Source organism: Symphalangus syndactylus, chromosome 18 (assembly GCF_028878055.3).
Source record: "Symphalangus syndactylus isolate Jambi chromosome 18, NHGRI_mSymSyn1-v2.1_pri, whole genome shotgun sequence".
NCBI classification, from domain to species: domain Eukaryota; kingdom Metazoa; phylum Chordata; class Mammalia; order Primates; family Hylobatidae; genus Symphalangus; species Symphalangus syndactylus.
In genome coordinates, this window is record NC_072440.2 from 33964967 (window position 1) to 33983085 (window position 18119).

The following is an 18119-nucleotide window of genomic DNA, read 5'->3' on the forward strand; positions in this document are numbered from 1 at the left end:
TTTTTTTTTGAGATGGAGTCTTGCCCTGTCACCTAGGCTGGAATGCAGTGGCGCGATCTCAGCTCACTGCAGCCTCCACCTCCTGGGTTCAAGCGATTCTCCTGCCTCAGTCTCCCGAGTAGCTGGGCCTCCAGGTGCGCGCAACCACACCTGGCTAATTTTTTTTTTTTTTGAGACAGAGTCTTGCCCTGTTGCCCAGGCTAGAATGCAGTGGCACGATCTCAGCTGACTGCAACTTCTGCCTGCTGGGTTCAAGTGATTCTCCTGCCTCAGCCTCCCGAGTAGCTGGGATTACAGGCACCCGCCACCGCACCTGGCCCCGGCTAATTTTTGTATTTTTAGTAGAGACGGGGTTTCCCCATCTTGGCCAGGCTGGTGTTGAACTCCTGACCTCATGATCCACCTGCCTTGGCCTCCCAAAGTGCTGGGATTACAGGCGTGAGCCACCATGCCTGGTCTCATAATTCTTTAGTAGTCTTATTTTACAGCTATGGCTTCATTCCATATATGTTTGTTAACAGAATATGGCAGAGAAAGTGTAAATTCACCTGAAATAGCATCAAGATTGTTGTAATTAAAGAAATTATTTGTCTTACCAAGTGTACTTGGTTGTTATATTGGTCATTTTATCTTTAGGATACTGCTTTTCTATTTTTTTCTCCAATTATGTTTATATATCAAGTGGATTCATTCCCTTTATTTAAAATAGGTAGCTCTTGCCCCCACATGGTGAACTGCTCAAATTTATGCAATGAATATGATAATTAGTTTTCAAAGTATAAAACAGTGGCAGTTTTCACAAATAATTCAGAAGGATTGGGAAGACAGAAGAGATTATAATCTATTTTTTAATATGCTATTTTTCTGACCCCCAAATCACTTTTTCCCATGTGTAAAGTGCCTAGGCTTATTGGAAAATTTAAAATACAAGGAACCCTAAAGCCAAGTGCTATAGGACAATAATGTGTCTTTGAATTATATTTAGATCCTGAGTAACTACAGTCAGTTTTAAGTAGTGACCTCTACTTAGGAAGGTTCTCATTTTGTTTCTATACTTTTATTCCAATATTTTATGCTTAGGAAAATTGATTAGTAGATAATGATTTAAAAAAAAATAAGGACAAGACTCATATACTTTGTCAGTGATTTTTTTTACTTGTGAATCTTTATGTCTAATTTGCAAAGTATATTTCTGATGTAGAGCTATCAATTTTGTGGAAACTAATCAAGACAAAGGTAAGGATGGATATATACTACAGTACATAGGGCTGGGCATGGTGGCTCATGCCTATAATCCCAACACTTTGGGAGGCCAACGTGGGAGGATTGCTTAAGCTAGGAGTTTGAGACCATCCTGAGTAACATAGGGAGACCCTGTCTCTATACAAAATAAAAAAATTACCCAGGTGTGGTGGCTGCTGACCACACCCAGCCCCAACTTTTTTAAAACAATGAACATATATTAATTTTACTACAAGATAAGAAAACACGGCTGGGTGCGGTGGCTCACGCCTGTAATCCCAGCACTTTGGGAGGCCGAGACGGGTGGATCACAAGGTCAAGAGATCTAGACCATCGTGGCCAACATGGTGAAACCCCGTCTTTATTAAAAATACAAAAATTAGCTGGGTGTGGTGGCACGCACCTGTAGTCCCAGCTACTCGGGAGGCTGAGGCATGAGAATTTCTTGAACCTGGGAGGCGGAGATTGCAATGAGCCGAGATCATGCCATTGCACTCCAGCCTGGCAAAAGAGCAATACTCCATCTCAAAAAAAAAAAAAAAAAATTAGACAATATGGAAAGATACAAGAAATTAAAATTTTACTTCTGATACCTATCTTTCCAGGCTGTTTTTAATGTGTGTGTGAACATATTTATATAATATCATATTAAAAATGATTTTTTGTAGATTGTGATTTTAACTTAGTAGGGTATATCTTAGATAGGATATTAGACATTTTGTTCCAAAATTTTCACTAATATAAACAATCGCTTGATCATATTTCTATTCCTATGCTTTACATACTAATTCCATTTTTTTGTTTATGAGGTAGGATTGCCGGGTATGGGAAATGCACATTTTTTAAAACTTTGATTCACATATTCTTCATATTCTTATTTTTTGAGACAGGGCCTGGCTCTGTTGCCCAGCCTGGAGTACAGTGCCTTGATCTCAGCTCACTGCAACCTCTGCCTCCTGGGCTCAAGCCATCCTCCTACCTCAGCCTCCCAAATAGCTGGGACTACAGGCACATGCCACCACACCTTGTTAATTTTTGTGTTTTCTGTAGAGACAGGGTTTCACCATATTGCCCAGGCTGGTCTCGAACTCCTGAGCTCAAGCTGTCCACCCACCTTAACCTCCCAAAGTGCTGGGATTAAGGCATTAGCCACCACACCCACTCACACATATTCATATTTCTAATAAAAAATATATGAGAGGACTTGTCCCCTATTTTTGTTAATACTATTATTTAGGAATTTGATTTCATGATGTGGAGTTACAGATGATTTAAAATGTGGGTAATTTATTCTTACTTTATAGTACTCTAGGATGATTCTTTATGCAGCTAAAGGGAAGTGCATTGATTTTTATTTAATTTCAGAATGACGTTCTGCCCCTTTCAAACTCAGTGCCTGAAGATGTGGGAAAAGCTGACCAATTAAAAGATGAAGGTGAATATTTCATACAAAAATGACGTACTTAGTAAAGCTTTCTGAAACTGTGGAGGAAATTACTGTCAATTGATATAGTTCTGATTATACCACCAAGACTAGATTGTCATAAGTGCACATGGCAATTACGAAACAGAAATGAATGTGATGGGTAAGAAGCCTGGAAGTACAGAATGGCTTGTGGGCAGTACAGTTACGGCTTGCTTCAAGAGAAGCAGATCTATTGTGAGTAAAAGTTGCAGAACACATAACTTAAGGGCAAATTGCTTCTGACTGTTTTTGCTACTTATACTGTAGGATCTCAAATTCTTCTTTAACTTAAAAAGAGGAAAATAGTTTTCAGCATTATTTTAGCTTTCATATGTTTAGTGTTTTTGAGTTCTTTGAAATTTGTTAAGGTAGGCACATGGTATTTGTTTATTAGCTAGCACTTTTGATTACTACATTATTAAATTTTATACTAGTTGGCTATTGAAGCATTCTTGGTTTTAAGAAATAAGTCACTGTTGAGGATTTGTATTCCATTTTTCCATTATGTCAGCTATGTTAAGCTATAGATGAGAGCCAGGGCAGGCCTGTAAGATTTGTACTACAAAGCTGTAGGGTATAGTCCTTATCTTTAGCAGTGAGTGACAGCCAATAAATCCTCTGTTCTATATATAGACAGAGGGTTACTAGGGAATATGCTATGTTCAGAAACATTTTCTAGCCTTTTCTTTATTTCATACCTTGAAGAAGGCAGTTGAGTTAAAAAATATATATCACGGCCGGGCACGGTGGTCCACACCTGTAATCCCAGCACTTTGGGAGGCTGAGATGGGTGGATCACGAGGTCAGGAGATCAAGACCATCCTGGCCAACATGGTGAAACCCCGTCTCTACTAAAAATACAGAAATTAGCTGGGCATGGTGGTGTGTGCCTGTAATCCCAGCTACTCAGGAGGATGAGGCAGGAGAATTGCTTGAACCCGGCAGGTGGAGGTTGCAGTGAGCCGAGATCACGCCACTGCACTCCAACCTGGCAACAGAGGGAGACTCCATCTCAAAAAAAAAAAATATATATATATATGTGTGTGTGTGTGTGTGTGTGTGTATTTGTGTATATATAAAATCACCTGGTATCTAAAAAGGTGGATATGAAACAATTATACTGTTTCTATTCCTTAGGCATGGTCATTTCTCTAGGTCTGTAAATATATACCTGTATCACTGTGGTTTTTGTTTTTTGTTTTTTGTTTTTGTTTTTTGTTTTTTTTTTTGAGACAGAGTCTCTCTCTGCCGCCTAGGCTGGAGTGCAGTGGCAGGATCTCGGCTCACTGCAACCTCTGCTTCCTGGGTTCATGCAATTCTCCTGCCTCAGCCTCCCGAGTAGCTGGGATTATAGGCGCGTGCCACCACGCCTGGTGAATTTTTTTTGTATTTTTAGTAGAGATGGGGTTTCACCATGTTGGCCAGGCTGGTCTTGAGCTACTGACCTCATGTGATCCGCCCGCCTCAGCCTCCCAAAGTGCTGAGATTACAGGCCTGAGCCACCATGCCTGGCCTATATCACTGTTTTTAATGGCTGTGTAGTGTTACGTGATACTGTTTGAGCATGTCTTACTTACCTAGACAGATAATTTTGTAATCCTAAATAACACTGTCTTTGATATTTTTGTCAATATTTCTTTTTGCTACTTTGTTTTTGTTTGAGATGGAGTCTGGCTCTGTCACCCAGGCTGGAGTGCAGTGGTGCGATCTTGGCTCACTGCAACCTCTGCCTCCCAGGTTCAAGTGATTCTCCTGCCTCAGCCTCCCGAGTAGCTGGGACTACAGGCATATGCCACCAAGCCCGGTTAATTTTTGTATTTTTAATAGAGATGGAGTTTCACCATGTTGGCCAGGCTGGTTTCGAACTCCTGACCTCAGGTGATCCACCCACCTCAGCCTCCCAAAGTGCCAGGATTGCAGATGTGCGCCACTGCACCCAACCCTGAATTTTTATATGTTATATGTTAAATATTTTATATGTTAAATATGTTAAGCCTTTTATCATTAACTTATAGTATACATGTGTATAATATTTGTGGTATGTATATATACATTATGATATCTACACCTTTGAGGTGACACAGGAAAAGACATACAATACAGTTTTATAATGTAATCATAAAATGCCATCAAGACAAAGAGCCTAATAGCAACATCAAAGTCTCAATAACCTAGAAAATTAAAATGTTTGACATGGAAATCAAACTATCTTTGCTAATATAAACTTTTTGTTTCTTCATAAAAAACAATGTTATCCTCTCAGTTTCCTTAGAGGCTTTCTATTGATTTCTTTTTTGGGGAAGATCCAAATTAATTTTTTTAACTAGAAAAGATATTTGTTGCGATATAATTCATATATCATACAATTTACTTCTTTAAAAGGTACAGTGCATTAGTTTCTCGTATATTCACAGAGTTGTGCAGCCATTACCATAATCAATTATAGAAATTTTTTTTTTTCTTGAGGCAGGGTCTCACTCTTTCGACCAGGGTGGAGTGCAGTGGCAATAGTATAGATCACTGCAGCCTCAACCTCCTGGGCTCAAGCAATCCTCCCACTTCAGCCTGCTGAGTAGCTGGGACTACAGGCACATGCCACCACCCCGGCTAATTTTTTTTTTTTGTAGATATAGGGTTTCACCATGTTGCCCAGGCTGGTTTCTAATTCCTGGGCTCAAGCCATAGTCCTGCCTTGCCCTCCCAAAGTGCTGGGATTACAAGGATGAGCCATCATACCCAGCCTACAGAACATTTTTATAACAAACAAAAACCGTGTGCTTATTAGCAGTCACCCTTTATATTCATTTTTGATTCCTACTTTACAGTAATTTGAATATTCTGTTTTTGTTCCTTGGAAATTTATGCCCCACTCTTCCTGTTAAGCAGCTAATGATCTATTAAGAACAAGGCTAATGTGAGAGTTTCTGGTTTAAGAAAACTGGAAAGAATCACAGATACCTTTGAGATGTAAATCATTCCTCCTAATCTCCATTGTTTCTAATATTTTCTTTTTTTTTCTTTTTTTTTTTTAAAGACAGGGTTTCACTCTGTCACCCATGCTGGAATGCAGTGGCACAATCACGGCTCACTGCAGCTTCAACCTCCTGAGTTTATGTGATATTCCTGCCTCAGCCTCCAAGTAGCTGGGACTACAAGCGTGCACCACTGCACCTGGCTAATTTTTTTTAATTATTCTTTTTGTTGAGATGGGGGTCCCACTATATTGTCCAGGCTGGTCTCGAACTCCTGGCCTCAAGTGATCCTCCCACCTTCACTTCCCAAAGTGTTGGGATTACAGGCATGAGCCACCACGCCCAGACATGTTTTGAACATTGGTTCTTACAAGTGCAGAGGACACTACTTTTTCATTTAATTGTATACAAAAAATACCCATAGGAAATCTCTTATTTTGCTGACATTTTATTAACTTAGCTAAATTACTGCCAGATGTATCTGCAGATGCCCTTCCTGAAAATCAGTACTTTGCAGGCTAGCCATGGTATCTGAAACTCTCTTTCTAGAAATTAATCTCTTCAAATCCCCTTTTAAAAAGAATTTAACTCTGGAAGGGACAGCACATAAAAATATTATCTGCCACTATCATGATAGCATGATTAGTTTTATCAGCTTATCCTCAGCAGTGTTCTGAGAACTTGATTATCAGCAGATGTGTGTTTTAACAGGGAAAGAGTGGAAGACCAGGTCCAGATTGAGATGGTGATTAGGGAGGGTGTTGCATCTGGAAGGGGCTGGGGCAGCTGTAAAAGGGAGGAGAGAGATGAAGATAAGGAAGGTGAGAAGAGATTCACTTTTGCCATGAGATAGTCATAATTGTTGCATTTACTCTTTTAAGTCTGGATTTTATAAGGCATATAAACATTAATTTTTTAAAAGACTTCGCATTGTTAAAATGATTCACACACACTGAAAGCTAAATAATATCAACTCTATAGTACAATGTAAAACTTTTTCCAGTGTGACTGAAAAATCATGAGGCCAACTTTCATATAATTATAGTTTCCACGATTAAAATGTGTCTATCAGAGTGTATGCTTTTAATGTATATTATACTTACTGTACATACTGGTTACTTTATTTTAGGCAATAACCACATGAAAGAAGAAAATTATGCTGCTGCAGTGGATTGTTACACACAGGCAATAGAATTGGATCCCAATAATGCAGTTTACTATTGCAACAGGTAAACTAGCACTATTGTGGCAGGTTTACAATTCTTAAACATTTAGATTAATAGCTCTGAAGGAAAATGCAAATCTTAATTATTTAGAAAATTTTGAAAGTTCAGAAAAATATAAAGAAGGAAGAAAAACTTACAAACTCACCACTCAGAGGCAACCAGTTATTAATCTGTTAGCATATTTTGTCTTACATAAGTTTATTTATTTATTTATTTATTTATTTATTTATTTATTTATTTATTTTGAGACAGAGTCTTGCTGTGTCACCCAGGCTGGAGTGCAGTGGCATGATCTCGGCTTACTGCAAGCTCCGCCTCCCGGGTTCACTCCATTCTCCTGCCTCAGCCTCCCAAGTAGTTGGGACTACAGGCGCCTGTCACCACGCCTGGCTAATTTTTTTGTATTTTTAGTTGAGACGGGTTTTCACCATGTTAGCCAGGATGGTCTCAATCCCCTGACCTCGTGATCTGCCCGCCTCAGCCTCCCAAAGTGCTGGGATTACAGGTGTGAGCCACCGTGCCTGGCCTAAATTTATTCATTTTTATTTTTATTTTTATTGAGATGTGGTCTCATTCTGTCACCCAGGCTGGAGTGCAGTGGCATGATCTCAGCTCACTGCAACCTCTGCCTCCTGAGTTCAAGTGATTCTCCCACCTCAGCCTCTGCTGGGACACCAGGTGGACTACAGGTGCACACCACCATGCCTGGCTAATTTTTGTATTTTTTTTTTGGTAGAGATGGGGTTTCACTGTTCATGTTGTCCAGGCTGGTCCTGAACTCCTGACTTCAAGTGATCCACCTGCCTTGGCCTCCCAATGTGCTGGAATTACAAGCATGAGCCACCACACTCGGCCAGTTTATTCATTTTTAGATTCACCTTTGTTCACTGGTCTTATCAAAAATATGTCCTTATTTTATTGCAATCTTTCATAAGCATTATTTAAATGGTTACAAATTAGTCTCTATTACTACTGCTTATTCTTTTTTATATTTCCAGCACCTATCATTGTGGCTAGCAAAGAAGTACTCAGCAAGGGTTATTTTTGAATAAGGAGATAAACATACCTTAGTTTACTTACCTATTGACCTACTGGTGGACATTGAGGTTGCTTCCATTTTTTTTCAATATTATTACATAAAGCTGCAATGAACATCTGTTGTTTCTAAAATATTTTTCATGCTTTAGATTTTCTGGACTTTGGATTTATCCCTGGAAATGCACTTAGTAGATATAGAAGTGCAAATTATTTTTAAAATTGTTGATGCAAATTACAAAATTGTCCCACCTTCTTTGAAAATATTTTGAAAATTCTCTCCCTAGGAATGTATCTGTTTTGGCTATGCCCTTGATCAGCACTAAGTATGCAAATGATTAATTATTGCTAATTTAATCTTGTTTTCATATTGTTCTAATTTATATTTAAGTACTGGTGAGGTTGGATATTTTTCAAATGTTGGCCATTTTTATTTGTTTTTTCCTAAATTTTCTATTTATACCTTCTGTAGACTGAATGTTTCTATCCCCTCAAAATTCATATACTAATGTGAATTTTAAGCCCAGTCTCCAATGCGATGGTATTTGGAGGTGGGACCTTTGGAAGGCGATTAGGTCATGAGGCGGGGATTAGTACCTTTATGAAAGAGACTCTGGAGAGCTCCCCTGTCCCTCTTGCCATGTGAGGACACAGCAGGAGGAGTACCCGTACCAGTTCTTAGCTTGTTTGACCCCAGACTTCCTTCTTCCTGTTTCTTGGCTCTGTCCTTTTTAACACGGGTCTGACCCCTATAGGCTGCATTTCCCAGGCTCCTTTACCATCTGGCTTTTGTATGGGTTCAGCCATGGAGGTACTGGCAGGAGATTTGGAGGGTAGAAAGAAGAGAGAAGTCTAGGTATTTCTTTCTGCATTTTTATTTTATTTTTTAACATCATGGTGTATATTCAGCAGAGGCTGCTTCTCATCCTTGTCTTCCTACTTCCACCCGAGACACATAACTGTGGTTCTGGTCTTTGCCAGGGGACCTTCGGTATTGGACTTTGTACTTTGTCCTTCAGTCTTAGGGATGGTAGTGGCTTCCTGTTGTGAATTTCTGGATTGCTGTACAACCCTGTTTGGCCTCTCAGCTCTTTTACCACCTTATGTAATAAATTCCCTGAATTAAATTATTCTGTTTTAAATATTGAAGTTCCAGTAGAACTTTCTACAGTGATTGAAATGCTGTATAGCTGTACTGTCCAACTCAGTTGCCACTAGCCACAGTGGCTGTTGAGCACTTGAAATATGGCTAGAGAGCAATTGAGGAACTAAATTTTTAATGTCTAAATCAATTTAAAATTAATTTAGGCCAGGCGCGGTGGCTCACGCCTGTAATCCCAGCACTTTGGGACGCCGACGGGTGGATCACGAGGTCAGGAGATCGAGACCATCCCGGCTAACACGGTGAAACCTCATCTCTACTAAAAAATAAAAAAAATTAGCAGGGCATGGTGGCGGGCGCCTGTAGTCCCAGCTACTCAGGAGGCTGAGGCAGGAGAATGGTGTGAACCCAGGAGGCGGAGCTTGTAGAGAGCCAAGATGGCACCACCGCACTCCAGCCTGGGTGACAGAGCAAGACTCCGTCTCAAAAAAAAAAAAAAAATTTAATTTAAGTAGCCACATGTGGCTTATGGCTGCTGTATCAGACAGCAGATCCCTATATTAAAGATATAGAACAAAAATCCGTGTGTCTTATTTGCCTTTTAATGTTTTTCATATGTAAAAGTTTTAAAAATTTATGTAGTCCAATTTTTCTTTTCCTTTGAATTTTATTCCAGTGCTTTTAGACTTAAAGCTCTCCCCATTTACAGACTTGACAAATAACTTCTATTTTCTTATTTTTCCTTTCATTTAAATTTTATCATCTCAAGTCTGTTTTGGTTACTGGTATTACTATTTTAACCCATTCGAAACTTGTTATGACGGCCTTATCACCTTTTATTTTATAGTAGTTTCCTAGGTTTGAAAGAGATCTTTAAGTTAACTTGGTCCAATATTTCATAAACTCATTATTATCATATTTATCATATATCATATTATCACCTTTCTGAGATAGCACTCTCTTCCCCTACCTTTTCTTTTGTGGTTATATCTGTTAGAAAGGTCTTCCTTATACTGACAGTGAATTTGTTTTCCTATAGCTCCTGTAGCTTCTGTCGGTTGGTTTTACCTAAGGGTAGTTCCAGAATAATTATGATTCTTTTTTTTTTTTTTTTGAGACGGAGTCTTGCTCTGTCACCCAGGCTGGAGTGCAGTGGCAGGATATTGGCTCACTGCAACCTCCACCTCCTAGGTTCAAGTGATTCTTCTGTCTCAGTTTCCCAGGTAGCTGGGACTACAGGCATGTGCCACCACTCCCGGCTAATTTTTGTATTTTTAGTAGAGATGGGGTTTCACCATCTTGGGCAGGCCAGAGTTGAATTCCTGACCTCAAGTGATCTACCTGCCTCAGCCTCCCAAAGTCCTGGGATTACAGGTCTAAGTAACCACGCCCAGCCATGATTCTTCTTTTTCTTTTCTTTTCTTTTTTTTTTTTTTTTTTGTGAGACGGAGTCTCACTCTGTCGCCCAGGCTGGAGTGCAGTGGCACGATCTTGGCTCACTGCAAGCTCTGCCTCCTGGGTTCACGCCATTCTCCTGCCTCAGCCTCCCAAGTAGCTGGGACTACAGGCGCCCACCACCACGCCTGGCTAATTTTTTTGTATTTTTTTAGTAGAGTTGGGGTTTCACCACGTTAGCCAGGATGGTCTCGATCTCCTGACCTCGTGATCCACCCGCCTCGGCCTCCCAAAGTGTTGGGATTACAGGCATGAGCCACCGCGCCCAGCTCATTCTTCTTTTTAATGACAGTACTTTACATTTTAAAATTTGCTGCCATGTTCACTTTTCTCCACATTCAATGTTTGAAGTTTCTTCTGTTATACTTCAGGTAGTGCAGCTTTAAGTCCTGTACCTTCACTTGAAACTTGTTCCAGTTTACCTCTGTCTGTTAGATATAGTTCCCATAAGATAACACAGTATACCTGGCATTAGTCTAACTAGACCAACAGTCTTGTAAGACTCTCATTTAACCTACTTTCTAGATAACATAACTATATATCAGCATAGTCTAGCATTATTTGTTAAGTTCATATTTTGCTTTTGGTATATTATGGCCCTCTTTTTTCATAGATTCTATCATGTAACTCAATCGTATATATATTTGATGGGTTTTTACCAAATACCTGCTATGCACTAGCACTGCCACTGGAGGAACAATTGGTTGCTTATACTCAAATGCAGGCTCTTACCTTTTGCCCCTATCAAATTCTATCTTGTTATAATCTTCTATTTATTTGGCTTTTAAAGCTTTTTTGATAAGTAATCTGTAAAGTAATGAATTTGCTCTTCCTCCCGTTTTCATGTTATCCACAAACTTGAGAAGAGTACCATATCTTATCTTATATCAATAACAAGTTGCCTGGGTGCAGTGGCTCACGCCTATAAACCCAGCACTTTGGAAGGCTGAGGCGGATGGATCACTTGAGGTCTGCAGTTCCTGGCCAATGTGATGAAATCCTGTCTCTACTAAAAAACAAAAACAAAAACCAAACAAACCAATCCACTACTGGAACTATAATAGAGAAGTGGTTAAGAGCAGGGGTTCTGAACCCAGACTCCTAAAAATATATATGTATTTCAGTAGTTTTGGGGGTACATGTGGTTTTTGGTTACACGGATGAATTGTATAGTGGTGAAGTCTGAGATTTTAGTGAAACCATCACCCGAGTAGTGTACATTGTACCCAACATGTAGTTTTTTAACTCTCATCTCCCTCTCATCCTCCCACTTCTGAGTCTCCAAAGTACTTTATACTACTCCGTATGCCTTTGTGTACCAATAGCTTAGCTCCTACTTATAAGTGAGAATGCACAGCATTTGGTTTTCCGTTCCTGAGTTATTTCACTTAGAGTTATGATCTCCAGCTCCATCCAACTTGCTGCAAAAGACATTATCTTGTTCTTTTTTGTGGCTGAGTAGTATTCCATAGTATATACATATATACCACATTTTCTTTATCCACTCGTTGGCCAGTGAGCCCTTAGTTGGTTCTACATCTTTGCACTTGTGAATTGTCCTGCAATAAACACATGTGTGCAGGTGTCTTTTGGATATAATGATTTTTTTTCCTTTGGGTGGGTACCCAGTAATGGGATTCCTGGATCGAATGGTAACTCTAGTTTCAGTTCTTTAAGAAATATCCATACTGTTTTCCATATAGATTATATTAATTTACATTTCCACTAGCAGTGTATAAGCATTCCGTTTTCACCACATCCATGCCAACATCTGTTGTTTTTTGACTTTCTAATAACAGCCATTCTTGCAAGAGTAAGGTGGTATCTCATGGTGGTTTCAATTTGCATTTCCCTGATAATTAGTGATGTTGAGCGTTTTTTCATATGTTTGTTGGCCATTTGTATAACTTTGAGAAATGTCTATTCATGTCATTTGCCCACTTTTTAATGGGATAATTTGTTTTTTTCTTGCTGATTTGTTTGAGTTTCTTGTAGATTCTGGGTATTAGTCCTTTGTTGGATGCACAATTTGCAAACATTTTCTCCAATTCTGTGGGTTGTCTGTTTCCTCTGATGATTATTTCTTTTGCTGTACAGAAGCCTTTTAGTTTAATTAGGTCTCACTTATTTATTTTTGATGGGTCCAGACTCTGTGGATTCTAATTTCTGGCTCTGACACTTACTACCTATGTGACCTTGAGCAAATTTCCTAGTGCATCTATGCCTTGGTTTCCCTATCTGTAAAATGTGGGTAATACTAGTATTTACCTTGTAGGGTTGTTATGGAGATCAAGCAGTATAGTACATTTGATGCATTTCAAGTCAACTTGCAGCCATCAATATATATCCTCCCTAAATACTTAGCATGCATATCATTAACTAGAGTTTAGTATTTACTTTTTTGGGGGTAAAATTTGCATACAAAAATGCATAAATCTTAACTGTACTTTCATGGAGTTTTGACAAATACGTACAACCCGTGTAACCTAAAATTCTATCAAGATATTGAAAATTACCATCACTAGCCAGGCATGGTGGAGGGTGCCTGTAATCCCAGCTACCATCAGATGTCCAGGAAGTTCCTTAAACCCCTTCACAGTCTGTTGCCTACAACACTCACCAGAGGTAACCACTGTTTTAATAGATTAGATTCATTTCCTCTAGAGTCTCATATGAAAGAAATCATACATACTTTCTGTGCAAGACTATTTGCAAGGCATTATGGTTTTGAGATTCAACCATGTTGTGGCATGTATTAGTTCATTCTTTTTTATTGATCAATAATATTCTATTGTTTGAATATATCAGTTTGCTTAGCTATTTTCCTATCTATGGCCACCTGGGCTGCTTCTAGTTAAAACAATTTCTTTAAATGTTGTCCAGATTTTATAGTTATTATTTGTGGGAGGTCGTATCCTTAAGAAGTTTAGTTGGCCTCACTAGAGAACTTCATTTTCTTCTTCACATACACAAAAATTCCTTTATTAATCATCAATATAGCTCCCCAAAATAGAAAATCCAAATAATTTGTGGAGAATGAATTCTCTTAGCTGTGGTTTGATGGTTAAGTGTAATCAGATTAATTTATATAATATTTTAATGTTTTAGCATATGCAGTCTTGAAATAAATACTTAAGTGTCGTGAAATGTTGTAACCAGATACAAATATTATCACAAAATTTCTTATTTGTAGAGCACAATAAGCCATGTACTTTTAAGTATTAATATGAAAAATGTGAGCCTACAAAGTTTATTGTTGATGAGAATAGTCTTATATCCACCAGTACTGTATTAGAAGAAATTTTTGGCAATACCTATGCTTGCTTTTTATTTAATTTTTGTAAAACTGAAATAAATAATTATGCTTCTCTTTTGCACTTAAATTGTATCTTTTTCCCTGAAAAGTGCAGTAAAAGAGCATGCTATTTAATATTAAATAATCAGAAAACTTCATATATTTAATATAAGTACTAAACAAAGCTTTAGGATCACTTTGGTTTTTTTGAGACTCTAGTAGCTATAAATATCTCAGTAGTCTGTAATCTTGCCAGCTACCTCTGCCATTTTTCTTTGCCAACTGGCTGCCAAGAATTCAAAGCTCAGAATAGCCAATCTAAATCTTCATTTTAAATTCATTTTCACAATTTTATTACTAATCAAAATTTTTTTACATAACTCACTAGGATGAACTAATTACTTTTTATAGAACTGACTTTTTAATTTGTTAGAAAATGATCATCTGGCACATTTCTTAAGCATGAGTCTTTCTTTTCTGGTACTTGTCTTCTATTTTGGCCTTTTAGGATCCTACTGATGCTTTAGGCTCCACTTTGATAAAAGGAAAACCTGAATCCTTCCTTGTAAACATACCATGTAGTTTTGCTTTTTGAATATACTTCTAGCACTTGCCACAATGTGTAACATTTATGTAGGTTTGTCATATGTTTTATCATATGCTTATCATATGTTCTGCCTTATCTTATATGCATATTTGTTTTATTTCTTCAGGTGAAGGGCAGAGATTGGCACTTGTATCTATTTGTATCCCCTATAGCACCTTATACTGTGCCTTGTAGGAGTTCAGCCAATTTTTGTAGGATGAGTGTAGAAACGATACTGAAGCAACCAGCCATTCGCATTAACGCTTGTGTACATAAAACAACAAATGATTGAGTATAGGTCTAAAACACCACAAAGTTCTCCATAATATGAAATGAACAACAGTTTTGGATGTCTTCTGTCCCTACACAGACACGATATTCTTACTTCTTTTGTACTTCAGTGCTGAGTACTTTACTCATAGTAAGCTCATGCTTCAGGGGTGGATGGATAGTTGAATGACTTAAGGCAATAAAAGACAGGAGAGAGAGAGAGCATGATGGAGGGAATTTGGAAGGCCTCTCAGGTGATGGAGAACTGGAGTTGGATTTGAAGGACTGGTAGAACTTGGATAGGCGGAGGAGAGGGGAAGGCATTTCGGATTGGAGAGCTTAGTATAAAAGGCACAATCAAGAAGCCTCAGGCCATTGTAATAAGAAATGCTAGTGACAGCACGTAGCCGTGTGAGCTCTGAGAAAGATGGGAACAGAGGCCCCATTTTGCATTTTGTTTCCTCTTCTTCTGTGAGCAGCATGTGGTCAGTCAGTCCACTGGGATTTGAGCTTGTTGTTGAATCTCTGTTCTGCACTTACTAGCTACATGAACTTGGGCAGTCACTGTATCTTTTTAAGCCTCAGTTTCCTCACTTGTAAAATAAGGATATTATCCACTTCAAAGGGTAGTTGTAAGGAGTGATAATATGTACAAAGTCCCCAGCATAGTCCTAGACTTGCAACATTTGTTTCTTTCAAAAACAAGATAAGGCTTCTTTAATTGTAGGAATAGATTTTTGCCATAATTTATTTATGCATGATGTGAGAAATGTGAAGTAGCTTGATTTTTTTCTGTCTTTCTGTAAAAATAGAACATAAATCATATTCATGCTTTTGTTTCTAATAAGGTGAAGAAAGCAAGGGTGCCTGGAAACATGTGACTCTGACTGTACTGTTCCACTGAAATTTCATTAGTTATGCCCTGATAACCAGACAACAGAGGCAGAGAGTGCAGACCACATTGTTATTCAGTTCAGACACTGGCATGTTTCGCTTCATCTTCCAGAATGTTCAAATATAGCCTGTCTTCTCTTTCCTTTCCTGGCCTCTGAGGCTCAGACGCCTCTCCTGTTCCTTTTGTGAGTTGCACAAATCTGCTTTCACCCTAACTTGCAGTTTGTGATCCAAAGCTGTTAAGATTGAAACACAGTCCCCCTCCTTCCTTACACCCACTCTTCTCTCTGAGTCTGATCCTCCCTGCTTATTTCTTATCTTATTGTCAGAATCTGAAGCCAGATTTCAGGGTGTCTTTCTGTTTCCCTTTTCCATACACCTCCCAATTAGCTAATTTATTTCCTACTCCCTTAGTCCAGGTTCTTAACTTTGGTTGAACTAGTGCAATAGGGACATCAAAATGGCTTTCCATTTCTGCTTGCACTCCCCACTCCTGTCTTCTGCCAAAACGTTTTTTTCTAAGATGTGAAATTGATCATCTAATGCTTGCTTTCTGTTCAGTAGTTCCAAAATACCTACAGGATCCAATTTAAGCTCCTCAACATGACGCATAAGATCTTTTCTAATCTAGGCTCTTTCTTTTCTCTCAACTTCATTATCTTCACTTTTCCTCCTACCCTATTCCTCTTCTCTCTACTACCTATGCACATGTAATATGAAACTTACTGATTTCTTAAAAATACCATGTTGGGACATCTCTCCATGCTTTGTATGTGCTTCCCCCTATGCCTAGAATATTTCCTACCTTATCTAACTACTAGTCACCCTTCAAAACTCATTAGGCTGTGGGAGGCCGAGGTGGGTGGATCACCTGAGGTCAGGAGTTCGAGACCAGCCTGGCCAACATGGTGAAACCCCCGTCTCCGCTAAAAATACAAAAAATTAGCTGCGTGTGGTGGTACGTGCCTGTATTCCCAGCTACTCTGGAGGCTGAGGCAGGAGAATTGCTTGAATCCAGGAGGTGGAGGTTGCAGTGAGCTGAGGTCACGTCACTGCACTCCAGCCTGAGCCACAAGAGCGAAACTCTGTCTCAAAAAACAAAAGACAAAAAACCCTGTTAGGTGTTGCTTCTTTTGGGAAGACTTTCTTAATTTCTTTTCTTTTTTTTCCTTGTCACCCAGGCTGGAATGCAGTGGCGCGATCTTGGCTCACTGCACCCTCTGCCTCCCAGGTTCAAGCAATTCTCCTGCCTCCTGAGTAGCTGGGACTACAGGCTCCCGCCACTACGCCTGGCTAATTTTTTTGTAGTTTTAGTAGAGACAGGGTTTCACTATGTTGGCCAGGCTGGTCTCAAACCCCTGACCTCAGGTGATCCACCCACCTCGGCCTCCCAAAGTGCTGGGATTACAGGTGTGAGCCACTGTGCCTGGTCTTCTTAATGTCTTTTCCTCCCAACCTCCTGACCATGCCCCTATGCCCTTCCCCTCCATGTCCTATGGAGTGGTGCTATCCAATATGGTAGCTCCCAGCTACATGTGGCGATTTAAATATAAATTAATTAAAATGTATTACAATTAAATATTGCATTAGCAATTCCTCAGTTGCATTAGCATATTTCAAATGCTCATTAGTCACACATGTGGCTAGGTGCTACTGTATTGGATAGTACAGATACAGAACTTTTCTGTTGCAGAAAGTTCTGTTAGACAGCTTGACATAGGGTTAGCCACACCTTTCTCTGTGTTGCCTCTTCCTTTTATACTTCCATTTTTGCAATTTATTATAGTATTTGTTTATTTGCATATCTGCTTCCCTATTAGACTAGGAAAGGTTGAAGGGCAGGGAGATATTCTCTTCATCTTTGTATAGTGGTTTTGAGTTCAGTGTCTAGCATATTATAGGTGTTCCACAAAAGTCAGCTGAATTGGTTCAGTGAATTTTAGAAGGGAAAGTTGTCTCTACCTGATGACTTCTACTGATGAAACAGCGACATGGCAGCATGTATATGTGTCTATTTAAAGAAAAAAACAAATTTAAACCTATTTAAACTTATTGAGAGAGAATAGTATGATGAACATCTCTCTCTATATGTATGTTCATCATAGAATCAATGGTAGTTAACATTTTGCCATGTTTACTTCCTCACTCTTTTCCTTCCTTCCTTCCTTCCTTCCTTCCTTCCTTCCTTCCTTCCTTCCTTCCCTCCCCTCCCCTCTTTCTTTCTCTCTTTCTTTTCTTTCTTTCTTTCTTTCTTTCTTTCTTTCTTTCTTTCTTTCTTTCTTTCTTTCTTTCTTTCTCTTTCTTTCTTGATTCCTTCCTTCCTTGCTCTCTCCTTCCTTCCTTCCTTCCTTCCTTCCTTCCTTCCTTCCTTCCTTCCTTCCTTCCTTATTTCCTTCCTCTCTCTCTTTCTCGGTTTCTCTCTTTCCCTTCCTTCCCTTTCCTTCCCTTCCCATCCCGTCCCATCCCATACTGTCCTGTCCTTCTCTCACTCTGTCACCCAGCCTGGAGTGCAGTGGCATGACCTCAGCTCACTGTAACCTCTGCCTTCCAGGTTCAAGCAAGTCTCATGCCTCAGTC

At 39.2% G+C, this 18119-nt stretch overlaps 1 protein-coding gene across 1 annotated transcript in view; it reads left to right on the forward strand.

Annotated features, from left to right (window-relative positions):
- Window positions 1-18119, forward strand: part of SGTB (small glutamine rich tetratricopeptide repeat co-chaperone beta) — a 62349-nt gene that overhangs the window by 12481 nt on the left and 31749 nt on the right. Inside the window, exons 4-5 of the mRNA XM_055252177.2 lie at window positions 2608-2677; window positions 6809-6908. Of these exons, the coding sequence (XP_055108152.1) occupies window positions 2608-2677; window positions 6809-6908 (170 nt within the window). The remainder of the gene's footprint in view (window positions 1-2607; window positions 2678-6808; window positions 6909-18119) is intronic.